This window comes from Daucus carota, chromosome 3 (genome assembly GCF_001625215.2).
Source record: "Daucus carota subsp. sativus chromosome 3, DH1 v3.0, whole genome shotgun sequence".
Classification (NCBI taxonomy): Eukaryota; Viridiplantae; Streptophyta; class Magnoliopsida; order Apiales; family Apiaceae; genus Daucus; species Daucus carota.
Window position 1 is genome coordinate 31,010,344 of NC_030383.2, and position 17,166 is coordinate 31,027,509.

Below are 17,166 nucleotides of genomic sequence, written 5' to 3' on the forward strand. Positions count from 1 at the left end.
CAACTGATTCTGAGAGTCGTCTAGCTGCCAAAGAGCTTAACAGTTTTAACTAGACAAGCTGAAACATCTGGCATAGTTCGCTCACTAATTTAGTAGTAGATATCTGTATTCAGTAAATTATAGATTATCCGTTAAAAAATAAAAAATATAATATTTCTAGATTTCAAATACGCATGATCGATTATATTCTTAAAATAGAATAATCCAATACAAGAATATCCGATTTCCTAATATTTTTGATAAGATTGGATAGTGAATTCTACGACATCTTCTATAAAAGTTGAAAAATTATTATATACAAAAACATGAGAGAACATACTTTTCTAAAAACAGCTTTTAAAATAAAAATTTATTGTTCAAAGAAATTATTTTTAGATTTATCAAACAGTTTTTTACCTGAATTCCAGCAAAATATGCGGTTGTTTGGTTTGATAATGAAAAATTAAAATACATCGAAAATAGTTTTTAAAAAATTTAAAGCCAGAAGATAATTTTCAAAAAGGAGAATAATCAAGTGAGTCGTTAAAGTGAGCTGGATATATCAATTTGATCACCGAACTCAAAACGATCTCAAATCGGTCAGACGACCGTGCGATTTATATCTTTTGGAGGCATAACTGTACTCTAAAGGTACTTTCGTTCTCCTTGGATGAGTCACTTAAATGAGTTACAGGTACCTCTTACTATGAGTTATGAGTTGAAGAAGTAAAAATATTATCTATATAGATTTACACATTATTCTTGAATTTTACCACAACTAAGTACAAAATTATGACTTCTAATATTTATAATAATATATTTACTATTTAATTTTTATTTATAATTATTTTCTTTGTTTTAATTAAAAATAAACAATAATAAACTTGATAAAATCTAGATATATTATCATAAATACTAAAAATCATAACTTTGTACTTAATTGTGCTGATATTCAAGATTAATGTTTAAACCCCTGTAAATAATATTTTTATTTCTTCAACTCATAGTAAGAGGTACCTGTAACTAACTTAAGTGACCTATTTGAGAGCGTTTTGAGTTCGGTGATCAACTTGATATATCAAGTTTCAAACTTGCTTAATTATTAACCCTTTTCAGAATTAAAAAATTGAAACCATGAAAATATTGCTTCCCCACAACAGCAAAATCCACATGTTTCAACAAAAAATTAATTTCAATATCAATAGAGATTGCATGTTAGACATTAAAATATTTATAAGTCTGACATAACAGTATAAAGTTGTGAGTAGAGCGAACTGGGTTACCAAGTTTGTGGTTCTTGGCCTCGTGCAAAATATTATCATGAAGTGTATCACATAAACAACAAATCACAACATTCCAACGCTCAAGTTGATCTCACTATTAACCCATTTTTCTGTATACAGAGAGTGCAGACTGCATGGTTCAGTTAGATTTAAGAACATCTTGGAAAAACAAGAAACTGAAGCAGCAGATTAACTGAACCATAGAACACATCGGATACTCATCTCTAAGGTCAAAATTTCCGCAACCTACCTATGTAGACACTTAAATTACGGTTTTTATCTGTACAAAGATGATTGGTCTTGAAATTGCTTGCCTTTCACATAAAACAAAAATTGCCAGAACAGGATTACGACTGATTTTACTTTTGTATTTAGTGCTTTACACCAACAAAACACAAACCTACTTCAGCTTGGGCTTGCAGCTCTTCCAAAACTTTAACAAGGTGCTCACGGGATGCAGGAATTTCCACTTGTTGTGTTAGCATTCTCCTCAATCTTCATAAAAAATGTAAACCATAAAGCAGCAATATGAATGCTAAAAGGAACTGAAGTTATAATTAGCAAAAAGAAAAAAGGAACTAATTTACTGTGCAACACATACATAGATATCATATTGACGGATATTAATTATTAATTTAGAGAAATAACATATTAATAATTCGGACCTCCTATAGTTTACATATGCATTTAGTCTATAAATGACGACCCAATCTGCCAGACAATAACAAACACACAATAGGCAACGACAGAACCTGTCCCCTGATTTTAATTAGAGTGGACAATGGCATGATTCAACATTCAAATTGCAAGATGGGTTATCAAAATTTCAAATCATAAAATTTTCAGTTTAAAATAAACGTTATCCACATTCAATAAAAAAATCTTAAACGTTTGTTGCAAATTGTCACCAACTATAATCAGGGAGTATGTTGCGGTTTTCCAATAAAGGAGCTCCCATCAATTAGAATCAAGGTAAGAGACTAAGAGGCATGTTAGTTTTTCCTCAGTATGATTTTTGTATTATAAGTTCTGCAACTAGAATTATTTTAGACAATTTAATGAATGGCTGACCAATATGCATGCAGAACTTTACATAGACAACTCATACAAAATTAAGCAGAAAACAAGTTCTTTTTATATATCAAATTGCATAAGAGTCATATGACTTTCACCCAATATGAAACTACTAAACGCTCATTCGATTATGGGTTAAAAAAAAAAAAAGAAAAATTACTAATTTGATCAAGATGGTTTTTAATTCAAGTTTACATGTCTAAAATTCAGTGATATCTAGCATTTCGGGCATTTTGCTCTTAAAATAAACTCTACAGTTATGTTAATAATCTCTTCATCACTGCTTAATCACTATTCCACAAAGAATAATTGACAAAGGATACTTAAACAATTAAAGCATATTAACACATATACAATATTTCCAATCATCAAACCAACTTGTCACTCATACCTCTGGACGACTGCAGTGTCCCCATGACCAGTGCAGATGATAAGCATAGTATTAGCAGGTAAACTGGAGCACAAAGTTTTGACTCGGGCATTTAATCGGTGAAGGACATCCTTTATTTCAGAGGTTATCTTGTAAGTGATGCATTTTTTCCTTGTCGGAATTTTTTTACAAGTGAGCAATGAAATCATATTTGCCAGCTTTTCCTTCAACTTGTCATCATCCTCTGCTTGCTTCTTCAGAATGGTATATAATTCCGAGAATTGTGCCCAGACAAAATGCACTTTTTCATTATTTACCTGTGTTCAGAAAAGGTCAAACTACCAACTAAACAAATTTCCGACACCATTCTTTCTCAAGACTTTTCAAAAGGAAATTACAAGAATACAAACCTCTTTTTTTGCTTTTGTAAGAGCCTCATCGTCAGATGATATTGGTATTGCATTGGATGACTCGGATGCATATCGCTTCACTACAGATATATTGTCAATAACAGACGATGTCTTGCCGCATTCACCTAATACTGTAAGCAGTTTCTTTCGCATGAATGACGGAGGGGCACCAAAGTCCGGTCCTATATTATAAACAATTAAGATGAGGAGAAAAGCAACATAAGATTGAAATAAAGAAATACTGAGGTGGGGCGAGGGGGGGGGGGGGGGGGGGGGGGGGGGGGGGATGGGGGATATGGGAGTGAACAGGATGAACTTAATAAAAGAACATGAATAAGTAAATGAAAATCAAAGCATACACATCCTTAACTCACGACTTTCCTATTAGCCATTCTTCATTAATATCTAATAGCATCGCCATACCTATCTACATTATTTATTAACATCTTACCTTTAACAAAATCCAAGTATATTATATCATCAATGGGGTTTATCGTTGACTTGAGATATTATTAATTGTAGAACGAATCACAAGTCGTAAATATCTTTTTACGTGCAACTCTGATCACTATTAAAAGTAGGAATGGGCATCGAGTCACTTTGGGGCCAAATAGAAAAGGTCTTAGGTCTAAATAAAAAGATAATATCAGATAAAAGAGCATATTAATATAATCCATATATTAAAGGGAATCCTGAAGCACTTCATCCTTGCATAATTTCCCCTCCCCCAACAACTAATGGGATATACACAATTGTGATCTAATCAAACCTAAAAGGCATATAGTCATACAGAAGCAAATTTCATGCTCCCTAGTCGATGAATCTAATATTTAATGTCTTTGTAAAAATAGACAAACACTTGCCATGTCTTATTTTCAGCAGTGCTAGTTCCATAGTAGCTCTTGCATCTTCAACACTATCATGTCCACAATTTGAGTTCTGTATCTCTCTGGCAAGAAATTTTCGAGTGAGCACACGGAGTGATATCTTATAAGTAGAAGTGCCACCACGTGAATGCTTGTACAATACAGCTGTATCTATCACAAGATGGTGAGATATTTTAAGTGCTAGCAAATCATTTTCCAATGAATGCCCAACCAAGATGGTTTCTTTGTGTACAAGCTGTACAAAATCTTCCTGCAGATTGTATGAAACAAACAAGGTGAATAGATTTTGCGAGGTTATAAGCTTAACTTGTTTCATAAAGGAAATCAAGTAGGCCAAATGTAAACCTGAATATCTTTGAGGGTAATGGTCACCGGATCTAGCATCTCATGTGTGATGCCGCTGTACCTGCATATAAGTATGTTAAAAGCAATGCACAACAGTTTTTCATACAATCGAGTTTCACTTGGTAATTTGTGTACTTCTGCATTTTTCTTGAGATTTGGATAAATGTAAAAATGTTTCATTGCAAGTAAAATAAACAAAACAATATCCAATGAAAGATTTGAGAAGTTAAGCTTATATGGAACATATCCAGGGGAATAAAATATAGAAACATCTTAAAATCATAAGAATCACAACAGACTTGTAATCTGATCCATATTCTTGAACTAGGAGCTCCTTGGAAATAAGAATTGTTTCACATATATTAATATTGGGGGGGGGGGGGGGGGGGGGGGGGGGGGGGGGCGGGGGGCGCTCCACATTATCCCTCTTAAAGATTACCAAACATAAAAATCTTTTATCAGGCTAAAAAATGGCACATAACATGTTAGAAGTTCTTGCAAAGCAACCCAAAGATTGTCGATTTAACCTTTCCTGTAATTAGCCTTAATCAAAGTGCACATGAAGGATATTGCTTTCCGTGTTAACTCTTTTAAAAAAAAAATTGCGCCGTGAAAGCTTGATATGATGATATCAAACCACAGTGTTCGTAAAGAGCGCAATAAGCCAAGGGCGATAAGGGATCTTATTGCAAAATGGAATTTACGCTAAAGTTTAAATCCATATTATATTATTAAATCCACACCAGAGATCTTTCATTGTTGGTCCTCCGTAGTACGAAATTGGGGCAAAATGGGTTAAACGGCATTTTGGTCACTCAACTGACAAGAAACTTGCAATTGAGTCATCTAACTCAAAAACCTTTCAATCGCATCATTTTACCATCATTTGAGAGGGATAATGTGATGCTCCACATTATCCCTCTAGAAGATTGAATATTTAGCTTCTTCCCAAATTCAGCCAAACATAAAAATCTTTTATCCGGCTAACATGGCACATAACATGTTAGAAGTTCTTGCAAAGCCACCCAAAGATTGTCGATTTAACCTTTCCTATAATTAGCCTTAATCAAAGTGCGCATGAAGGATACTGCTTTTCGTAAAATCTCTTTAAGAATTGCGCCATGAAAGCTTGATATGGTGACATCAAACCACAGTGTTGGTAAAGAGCGCAATAAGCAATAAGCCAGGGGCGATAAGAAATCCAATTGAAAAATGGAATTTACACTATAGTTTAAATCCATATTATATTATTAAATCCACACCAAAGATCTTTCATTGTTGGTCCTCCGTAGTACGAAATTGGGGCAAAAGGGGTTAAATGGCATTTTGGTAACTCAACTGATAAGAAACTTGCAATTGAGTCATCTAACTCAAAAACCTTTCAATCGCATCATTTTACCATCATTTGAGAGGGATAATGTGATGCTCCACATTATCCCTCTAGAAGATTGAATATTTAGCTTCTTCCCAAATTCAGCCAAACATAAAATTCTTTTGTCCGGCTAACATGGCACATAACATGTTAGAAGTTCTTGCAAAGCAACCCAAAGATTGTCGATTTAACCTTTCCTATAATTAGCCTTAATCAAAATGCACATGAAGGATATTGCTTTCCGTGGAATCTCTTTAAGAATTGCGCCGTGAAAGTTTGATATGGTAACATCAAACCACAGTGTTGGTAAAGAGCGCAAGTAGTACGAAATTTGGGCAAAAGGGGTTAAATGGCATTTTGGTCACTAAACTGACAAGAAACTTGCAATTGAGTGATCTAACTCAAAAACCTTTCAATCGCATCATTTTACTCTTGAAAATTTTCATTCAAGACAGTTGCTACAGACTCCGTTAAAAATTGTACGGGAAGCTGAATAAGCATCCTGAGTTTGGCTTGAATAAATCCACCGTGGTATGTACAGTAAGATAAATATATTGACATGTATAAAAGATATAAGATAAATGATATACTTGTTTTAGAAATAAATATTATTCTCAACCCGAGACTTTTATATTTTAGAAATAATTATAAAAAAAACTAAATTCCGATTTTTTCCAATTTTCAAGGGGTGTAATGGTCAATGACCTGAATGAAAGATTACCCAGTTTGATGACTTAATTGCAAGTTTTTAGTAAGTTTGGTGACCAAAATGCCACTTTAGCTGACTATACATACCATGGTGTATTTATTCAAGCCAATTGCAAGTTTCTTGTCAATTTAGTGAGCAAAATGTCATTTAACCCTAGGCAAAAGTATAGGACTAACACCATGAAACTAAGCCTAAGGAATTATAGGATAACTTCTATACTTACGATTAACTCTATAATAATATAATAAAAGTTGGACTATTTAAACCTAAATGGAATTATATAGGAATTAAGTGGTATAGGCTTTTATAATAACTAGCTTAAAACCCATGCCCCATTATTTAGAACTAAATTAAATTCGGTTTTTCTAGTGTGTGCCCATAGGCACATGCTAAGCACCAACTCTCATGAAAATGGTTTAATTTGATTGGTGGAATTGGTGTGAATGCAGGGGGGCCATCAACATTTAATATCCATCCACCAATCGAAAGTTAGTATTCTCACGGGAGTTGGTGACTATTGTGTGCCCATGGGCACACCATAGAAAATTCGAATTAAATTATATAATATCTTATTAATGATGTTTGAATACTATATAATATATATCTTTGAAAACAATAATATAGATATTTGAATTTTAATAATGTGCTTGATGGAGAATTTGAAATCATTAATGGTATCTTAACCATTAGAAATGGAATTTTCCTTAACATCTAACTGTTGTTATCTATTTAGCAGGAAGCTCCGACGGCTATTATTAGGAATAACCAAACTACAATCTAGATTATTAATGTTAGGTGGCTGTTTTAAAGCCCTAAACCTTATGACAATCATACAGTTATAATTTTCTGAACTTCTGAGATGTGTTTATATATATGTAAATGCTTGTCAATGCCATGTGGTCATCCAAATATGTTGCGAAGTCAATTAATGTCTGTTTGTTTCTATGTGGTCCATGACAAGTTTTTATAAGTATCTTTCATTATTACATATTAGAAATGTGTCATAGACTTAGTGGTCAATATTCATGGTTTTCACCATGTTTATATAATTGTTTAACAAAATTTACTCATGTATTAATTTGGTTCTAGTTAAACATAAACATCAAAACAAAACAAAATTTTGATAATGGAAAGTGATTTGTTGATGCTTGACCTAGAACGACACGCTACTTGCTCCACATTACAAATGACACAAAAAGAGTTTAAAGAAAGTCACATCACAAACGAGACAAACTCAAATTCAAAACAGCTGAAGTTTGACACCAGCAACCAAAAGTCTAAACATTTAGTAAGAGAGAATTTTGAAATTTATACAAAGCCACATAATTGTGTTTACAAATTACATACCTGGTGTTATAATCCATAATCGGGTTTGACGGTTTTACCAATTTATCCAATAAGACCTGTAAAAGTATATAGGATTATCCAAATTGTAGAGATAAATAATTGAGCATATGATTGGGTTACCAAAGAGAGGATATTGATAAGTATATGAGTATATGACTCAAGCTTTTAAAATAGCAAATCCTCATACGACCAAGCTATCAATAACAAACACACTAAACCATGTTATTTTACAGAAGTTATCCAGAATTTTCATAAATGCAATAAAATATAAGATGATTCATAGTCACATGTTTTTTTTATCTGGTTCTCTACTCAAATTCATTCAGTATGTAAACATCATGAGTGTGAATTCAAATTTGCAGGGCATATCATGAACATGATCTGTAACTTACACTTGGACAAGCTAATTAAAGTAGAACTTATTTACATGGAAATACTCTATTCTACTTTGTATTATATCATCTTTACATATGATAAGCATAAGAGGAATCTAATCCAAATACCACCAAAGGTATAGGGTTTAATTCCCATTAACAAAATATTAAAAGTAAGGTTTATAGAGGGATCTTATATGAAGTACTACCAAAGGCCTAGGGTTTAATTCTCATAAAAAATATAAAAATGTAATATTAATTTTTTTGACTCTAAAAGTGTCCAAACCTTGGCATGTACATATAATTCATGACATTTGCTTTTAGTAGAAAAGGCCAATAGTTAGACAGTTACAGATGTTCCATATAGATATAAAGTTATTAGATGCGATAAAAGAACTCTTGAGTTCTATAGATGGAAAAAACGTATAAAAAATATGTAAACACGTTAATCATATCTACCATAAGTCGCGGACCCAGGATACTAAGTGAAGGGGGCCAGAACTTACCTCTTTTCATTTGGTGTTTCATTTTTTTTTTCTTGAAAGACAGTATTTTGTATTTTTAATGTACTAAATTACTATATTATGACATCTACCCTGATAAAAAGATGAAATGGAACAAAAGTTATGTGATTTTATTTTAGATTAACCGACTTCCTAAGATGAAAACCAAGTATAAATTGTTTTCACTTTCAAACTTAACCTCATTTTTATAGCAAATCAATTCAGGTATTAAAAGATAAGAACATAATTAATATCACAGAAGGGGGCGGGGAAGGAAATATAGCTGAAACCACTTTTAATGTCTTTTATATCTGTCTTATAAACTCATTGCAAATTTGATACATATATATATAAACCATCTAGTTAAGAAAATACAGGTCGATCAAAGATATGAAGCAGTCCAGCACTTCTGGGGCAAGAGTAGGTCCTCCAGTGTCTAGATTTCATTTTAATGCTTGCTGTGAGATAATTTGAACCAAGTGACTTATTGTACTTCAATTTTCAATAATTCTTCATCATTCTGAGTTTTAGGTGACTTTTTAGTTTTCAAAGATCTGATTGTAGAAATTTAGAAGAAAGTAAAATAAGATGCAAAAATAGAGTAAAAAAAAGTTGAGTTGAACATAAATATAAGAATCTATCGGCTTGATATACTGATAAATATATAATAGAAAATCCATGATGCATGACTTCTAATTAGTATCTGTAAGAGATTTTCTGTTCAAAAAAGCAAAAACATGTATTAAATTTTTAAAATTAAGTTGATAATTAATGGGAATACCATATAATGAACAGAATATATACTTATCTGTGAGTTGCGATACAAGAAGAACAAGCTTTCAACAAATTATACCTGTCCTTTAATATCCACCATTGTTACTCTCGTCAGCTCGAAACCCTCTTTCGTGATACACTGATTACAGAAGGAGGAGTTAATATGTAGCGCTATAATTTGAATTTGAAAGCACTATCTACTGTAAGAGATAATTCTGATATGTTAAGAACACATCTACAGCCAGATTACAAGGTTCTACCCGATCTCTGTAAACTTCATGTCCTAATTTTCCCACTACAAAATATATTATCCAATTATTATCCATAGCTACATGCTTCTCTGGGTAGTTTTAACAGAATTGCATATAAAATAAAAGAGACATCGGTAATGAGGGTTGTAGATGCTAATGTTGACCATCTTTACAATTCAAGACATGATCAAAGAACGACGGAGGAGCTACGTTATGTTGACTTTGTAAGCTTAAGAAATATCTACATCCACGATATAATACATATTATTCTTTAAAAAGGAAACACAATGAATATTTTCCAGAAAAAAATACCATGGGATCCATGTTACCGCCATTTTGTCATATTTGATAGCAAGTAAACTAGATAATAAGTAATGTTTTCGGTCATGCTATACAATATGTCAAAGTCACATAGTCAATAAACAATCAAACCACATAAATAATATTTGAGCCAAAGCTGCTGCTTCTTATTTTGGATATGGTCAATTACAGAAGTTAATATAGTCAAACATCTTAAAATAGTCGCACACAAATGCCTCCACCTAGGCCATAACTCTCCATCTCTTGTTAACAACAGAAGAGGGGCATCCACTGGGCTACATGAGAAGAGCTTACCATGGCTTGATATTAACATACTATCACTAGCCCCAAACTTACATAACTAGACACTTGAGAGACAAATATATTACTCAAACATGATGCACAACAAGAACTAAAACACAAGAAAAGGATAGATAAGGTGGATTATCCGCAGAAAACCCACGACCGTAGAAGAACCACTAACCTAGGATTTATAAATGCTATGCAATAATTGTTACTAGGAATGTATACTCTAAAAGGGACAATATTGGACAGACAACAGAGTGGACAAGGACTCTGCGTAGGTCAGATCATATAAAATAATGAGAGAAATAACACCTTGCAGTTCCTCCAAGTAAAATGATCATGGATCGCAACCCATAACTAGAGAGAACAATTCATAAATTTTAAAATCGAAGTCCCTTACAATTATATGATATATTAGAGCTCATTATATTGAAGTAAATACCAAAACTTAACCACCAAGTAAAAATCTTCCTAATAAAGGAAACATTTTGTTCTTATTCCAGAATATTCCTAACAATCTATATATAATATAATTAAACATTATGAAAAAATACAACTAGATCTGTTCCTAAACACTAACATAAGATAACTACAAACTAAAATTCTACTTTTTCGTTCCTCATCATTCTCCTTGCCTTTAAAAAAACTTGTCCGCGAGTTTTTTAAAATTTAAGAATCAACGTACGACGAGATGATTCACCAAAGAACTTGAATACATCTATATTCAACACTGGTAGTAGAATTTGAAGAACATGGAAAGGATGAAATATTTGAATAGGGTAGTAGTTCCCAATACAAATATAGTCTCTCCAAGAAAATCTTTATGCTCCACCAGGGACGGAGCCAAGTTTGTGATGGTGTTGGGGCAAATTTTTTTTTACGGTCTTGTTTAATAGAAGTATATAAATTTTTATCAATATTTTCATGTGATTTTATAAATTAAAAATATAAAAATCAAAAGAAAAATGAATTTAATCTTATATTAGGACATTTTTAACAAATAATATAGATTTTATAACTAGTTTAGTGTTATATTGTGACTAAACTGCTGTTAGGTAAACTGCCAGCCTCCAAAAATAAGGTTGCAGTAGGAAGGAATTGAACCCAAGCTACCAAAAAAACACACTGATACATAAACCATGGGGGCAAATCAGTAGTTGAGTTAAAATGTCTAACACAAACCTATATACACTATAAAGTTAATGGGGGCAAGTACCCCCACTGCCCCCAGTCTCCCTCCGCCCCTGTAGCTCCACCATCATGATATCATTATCCGCCTCCTCAGCCAAGATTTCTTCGTTTTTAGATGCATCTTTAACCCCGTCCTCTTCGTTTTTAATATTAATCCTATGAACTCTAATTTTCCTCGACAAGCGAATTGTGTCCATGTTCACTATCTATTTTACAGTTTCCATCATATTTAATAGGTTCTCTTGACACTTTTTTGGCATGAAAGTCAGCACCTTCCACGTTCACATTCCTTTCACCATTAGGTTGATGCTGAGGTGGGATGAAGTTCTTACAGATAGAACTTTATAATTTAACACAATTAGATATATTACTAAATAATAAAATAAGATATATACAAATTAATATTCTAATTATCGTTCCGCATCAAAACGCTTGCCAACAATTAGGTAGACAGCATTTGTTGGAGTATACCCCTCAACCCAAAAAAAAAATATACACTTTAATAATGTAAAATATTGTATATATGACAAAGTAAATGATCCATCTGTTAGTAATGACATAAACGATCATATAATGGAAGGAGTTTATGCTTTTTGTATCACTTTCAAAATTTCTTCAGAGAAATTAAACCAGCATAGAGTAAATCCTATCCAAAGTCCATGCAAATATTTCAATATGTAACTTTACCATTTCACAATCAAGTGCTAACATTTTGTGCTTAGGAACTCCTGAAGGAGAGGAAAGAGTCGAAACAAAATCTGCACAGCAGGAAAAGTAAACAAATTGAAATACAAGATAGCAATAGAAAGAATACTAAAGGCACAGTACATTATAATTACTCACCTGGTTGACTTATGCAGTAACCGTTATCTTCTAGTTCCTTCTCTGTGAGTGTATAATATGACAGGGGAAATAGTAATTTTTTTGGGAGATCGCCAAAGGTTAGATTGTTTACACCAGAATTAGAAGTTCCTGCATCAAACAAGCGTTTCAGTTAATTCAAGTGGGAAGCACAAATGAGTTGCCACTTAATACTAGAAGTTCTGAATGACTTCATAAAAGTGCTCCGCCAGAACCTTCACTCACACTACCACTTAGCTCTTATTCATGCTAACAATTTATTTTATTTTCACAGAAAGATGGCGGTTATAATATCAGTGGTCACTAATTGATTAATCATTCTCCACAGAATGTTCAGGTCACTCAGCCAATTAGACGAAATGCTTAAACTACACATAATATCTCATATAATGCTGCAGTAGTTCCCAAAGGGAAGCAAAATGCATTTAAACATCCTATCTATAGATGGTACATCTACCAAAACCAATAATTTACACTACCACAAGCGAAGCTGTGAAACGCACATCTAGTTATTCCTCAAGTTCTGAACTCAGTTTGACGTTCGCTGTAAAAGCCTAATTACTCGCTTAGTTCCAAACCCAGAATGACCTTCACTGTAAAAGTGCCAGCCAATTTCAGGAAGTTCCTAATTATTCGCTTAGTTCAAAACCCAGAATGACCTTCACTGTAAAAGCGCCAGCCAATGAGAAGAAGTTCTGTTTATATGCTAATTAGCAAAATATTTTAAGTATTTTCCACTGCTACTGAGAAGATGTTGGCCAGATTGCAACCGGCAATTTTAATGAATCATGGAATTCACCAACTATGGCAAAGAATTTTAGAATCTTCAAGAAGTAGATGATGTATGAAGAATTAACACCATTAAATATCATTATGACTTGACTGTCTTTTATATATTGTTTTTGCCAAGTAACAAATTGTATATTGTTTACTACACACTACTTATTTGTCTAAGACAGTGTATTTTATAAATTGTTTTCAATATTTCAAAATGCATGTGATTTGCTTTCCACTTAAGCTCTTCGACTCCCTTGCGCTTTTCCCTTTTGGCAGATATCTTAACTGTAACATATCAAAAAGTTATTTTGACAGTCGAGCCCCGCAGACTTGATCGAACTGATAAAGATGTTAACTTAAACAAACTTTAAAAGATTTGTCTTAACAAGTAACTAGTGGATCTTTTTAGGGGAAGAGTAAATTGTCTGAAATCTCCATAAAGATATACCTTGATCAAGTCTCTGAATAGGTTTATTAACTGACTCAGCATTGTCCCTTTTTCTTTTTACCTTACAGGTAAGAAGAGCATCTATAGTCTGCATTCCATCTGCTATACAGCTATCGATAAACAACAAACCATAAGCATCAATTTCTACAATATGCGATGCACAATATGATGTCATGCACCTCTGTTCTATATAACGTATAAAAAACCAACCTCAGAGCTAATACTGCCCTTGGAATTCCACAGAATTCTTTAAAACTGTGGAGCAACTTAGACTGGGACAAGTAGAGACCCGCATCAAGGCCAGGGACATAAAGCATAACCACTTTCGGAATCAGGGGTTTGTTCTGCAGATCAGAAGCTAGCAACTCAATATTACACAAAAAGTAAACTAATTCATGAAGCAGTGCCATAAAGAATTAGTGCATGAGAATGTTATACACACGCGAATACAAAATAAGGATATGAAAAACCTAAGCCTCAAAAAGTGAAAAGGTGACCTCAACTCTGGTGCAGAAAACAGACAAAATTACGATAGTGATGGCATACTTCGTAATATTGTTTATTGCTCAGATCATTCAATATCCTCAACAAAATCAACATAACATTACCCCTTAATTGTGCTGAAAAACTTGTAATTTTTACTTCCCACAGTGTAAATAAGCCCAGCAAAATCAAAATACTGATAATAAATAGAACAAAAGGACTGCTACAAGCAGCACTACAACAGAGAGAAATCTAGCTGTATTATTGCTAACAAGAGGAGAGGAGCCGCTATGTTATTGTACAATACATTTGACATTATGTGGGTAAAGTAGCACACATAGAAGAGACAATTACTTTTATAAAAATCCAGGACGGCATGAACCCCTCAGCAAGCACCCAGTTGACAAGTCCTTGCATGTCCTATTACATTATACAACACTTTAGATGCTTAATATTAAGACCATTAATTGAAAAGTAATATCAGCTTACTAATGGTCAGAAATCCTACTTGGAAGTTCAAAGAGGAGTCTGCTTCTGGAATCTTAAAGACAACATCTGCTTTTGCCTGCACCGCTTAAATGCTCGAAATTACGATAATGTGTAACAAGTTGCAGAAAATAAATAAAAAAGCCTGCTTTTCTATTGCTCTACACATAAAAGAAGCATTAGCTTCACAGTGAACCGGGCGGGGCACTCAGCGAAAGGGGACACGCTGAGCAAGTAAGTAGTGTTGGCAAAACATTGTATACTTATTGACAAAAAAAAGGCACTAGGCAAAACCGACTACAAGCGCCTAATCAGTAATCCCCCCAATCCCCCCATATCTTCTTACGGACATAACGAAATGAGCATTATAATTGCCACTACACAACCGGAATAGTGGTTGAAATAGATGAACTTTAATCTTCATTGGTTATCTTTATGCGCCAAAAAAAAAAAAAAAAAAAACAAGCATAGAGAAAGAAAAGAAAAGGGGGCATGAAGAAATCAACCTCGGGGCCATAGATGCTGAGATATGGGTTGCTGCTGCTGCTTTCATCTTTTTCCGCCTGGGAATCACTGAGATTGGAAGACACCATCATTTTTCTTGGGACTATATGTATAGCAGCAGCAGCAGTTCTGGTATACAGGACAGGAATATGGGTACTTCGTTGTATATAAAAGTAGGTTTTCGGAAGGGGGTTAGTTTAATATCAATTTCATGTACATCGGGGAGAGTTGGGCTTGGAGTAAAATAAAATTGTAATATTTGGAGATTGATAACCACACCGTTGGATTCAAATAAAACAAAGGGTGGATATGAGAGACACGTGGATCGTATTTATAAATTTTAAAAATCGAAAATAATTATCATATATGATCTGGAGATTGTATTATATTATATCGTTTTTTACTCTCATTGGCAGACTGTTACAGGTCAAACAAGGTCATACACTTCCTCCCTAAAATCTAATCAAATCGCGGAAGATAGGAAATAAGGAAATTCAAAATCAAGTACGGGATTATGATAAACGACATTGATTGTTTTCTCGATATTGATTGATGCAGGAGAAGAAAGATTAGTTTAGGTACATTAGAAACTAAAATCTATATGCCCATCGCTTTTTCCTTCAATTTTATAACTTATTTTAGTTTATTGTGGATAAAAAATTGATACCCGGTTGAAGAAATGTATAAGTGGTGTGTAATGAATGTATTTAGTAAAATTGTTCGATTGTGAAATGTGTTTTGTGTATGAATGGTGATGCATGTGCCCCTTCATGATGATATATGTGAGATGGTAGCAATAAATCTGATGTCCTAAGCTTATTTTAAACCCACAAATTTATATTATTCAATTTGAGAATGTTTGAGCATAGGACTGATTCCTGCAATCTAAATTGTAAACAATATTAGAGAAGATTTTGTTGATGTAGTTAAGGAGCCCAACTCATTTTAATTGAAATATGTGAGTTAATTAAAAGTTTTTTGTGTGAAAAGTCATGTGTTGATTCACATGAGTTTGTAAAATGCTTCAATTTTATTAATCTTTTGTCTGTGGATATGGTGATGAATGTCCTATTCTGATAGTGTACTGCATATATGCATTGCAATGTGTTGTTCTGCATTTTTTTAAAGTTGTGATGCACCAACTAGGTCCCTATTTTTGCTTTGAAACAAGAAAATTACTTTATTCAATTGGAGTTTCTTTGGCAAATGAATGATTTTTACATAATAAACTGTTAAACTGTTTACATATCAGTTTTTTTGTTCTCTATTATTGAAGACTAGAATGAGAGGGCGGGGGTCTAGTGTTTTTTTATGAAAATGATTGTGTTACTTTAGATTTTATGTGAACTAGCAAACATAAATGTAATTAAAAAGACTTTGATCACTTTTTTGCAACACGACGTAGGAGCGCAAGGCTATTTGAGAATGCTTGGATTAACAAGCCAAAAAGATCGTCAATTTATGAAAATCTAGAGAAAGATGTGGTAAACGAAGATGGTGAAAATATGAGGGGACTGAATGAGATAAGAAAAGGACAAAGTACCGGACAATGTCGTGGCTATTTTGTAAGCAATTTGAATGTGAGGTCATAATAACGAAAGGCAAAAGTGATACAGGATAGACTAATCAGTGATGAGGATGAAGATTTTGTTACTCCAGCAGAAAATTTTGTGAGGAAAAATCTTACAAAATATATCAAGGCCAAAGATGCAGCAAATCGCAACGAGGACATAGATATTAAATTAAGAATGGGCATCAAAGAACAACGTGCATGGTTTAGAAAGGTGTATATATATTATTAAAACTTTTTTGATCGAGGATATGAAGATTTTAGTCTTTTAGTAATGCTTTGATGTTGTGCAGGGTAAAGAAAAAGTTGATTCGGAAGTTGTTAATATGGAGGACAGTAAATATAGAATATGCAAGTGGTTAATGATGGTCAATGGTTCGCTATTCATGACCATATCAATAGCTTCAATATAGACATATTATAGTTTAATCTCGAAGCATAGACAATATAAGCCACAATATATTATAATTGGGTGGCAGATAGTGAATTGATAGAAATTTGTAAATACATAAAACTGCAAAACCACAAGATCTAAGCTTGCATCAGGTCAAGACAAGAATTT

General features: G+C 33.2%; 1 protein-coding gene across 1 annotated transcript; it reads right to left on the reverse strand.

Annotated features, from left to right (window-relative positions):
- Positions 1-1,333: 1,333 nt before the first annotated feature.
- On the reverse strand, positions 1,334-15,272 carry LOC108215372 (small RNA degrading nuclease 5). Its single transcript, XM_017387864.2, has 14 exons — positions 15,037-15,272; positions 14,553-14,609; positions 14,399-14,464; positions 13,772-13,905; positions 13,562-13,671; positions 12,319-12,447; positions 12,163-12,233; positions 9,507-9,566; positions 7,777-7,832; positions 4,349-4,409; positions 3,980-4,253; positions 3,117-3,298; positions 2,728-3,023; positions 1,334-1,757 (listed from the first exon to the last, which is right to left on the reverse strand). Exons 1-14 carry the CDS (start codon positions 15,124-15,126, stop codon positions 1,634-1,636), a joined length of 1,710 nt encoding a protein of 569 aa, XP_017243353.1. The 5' UTR covers positions 15,127-15,272; the 3' UTR covers positions 1,334-1,633.
- Positions 15,273-17,166: the final 1,894 nt, after the last annotated feature.

Excerpts from the sequence above, each read along its gene's own strand:
- LOC108215372 (XM_017387864.2), bottom strand. The coding sequence starts at position 15,126 with ATGATGGTGTCTTCCAATCTCAGTGATTCCCAGGCGGAAAAAGATGAA. Across the intron at positions 14,610-15,036 it reads TCAGCATCTATGGCCCCGAG|GCAAAAGCAGATGTTGTCTT; the intron begins GTTGATTTCTTC and ends TAAGCGGTGCAG. Across the intron at positions 12,448-13,561 it reads TATTCAGAGACTTGATCAAG|GAACTTCTAATTCTGGTGTA; the intron begins GTATATCTTTAT and ends TGTTTGATGCAG.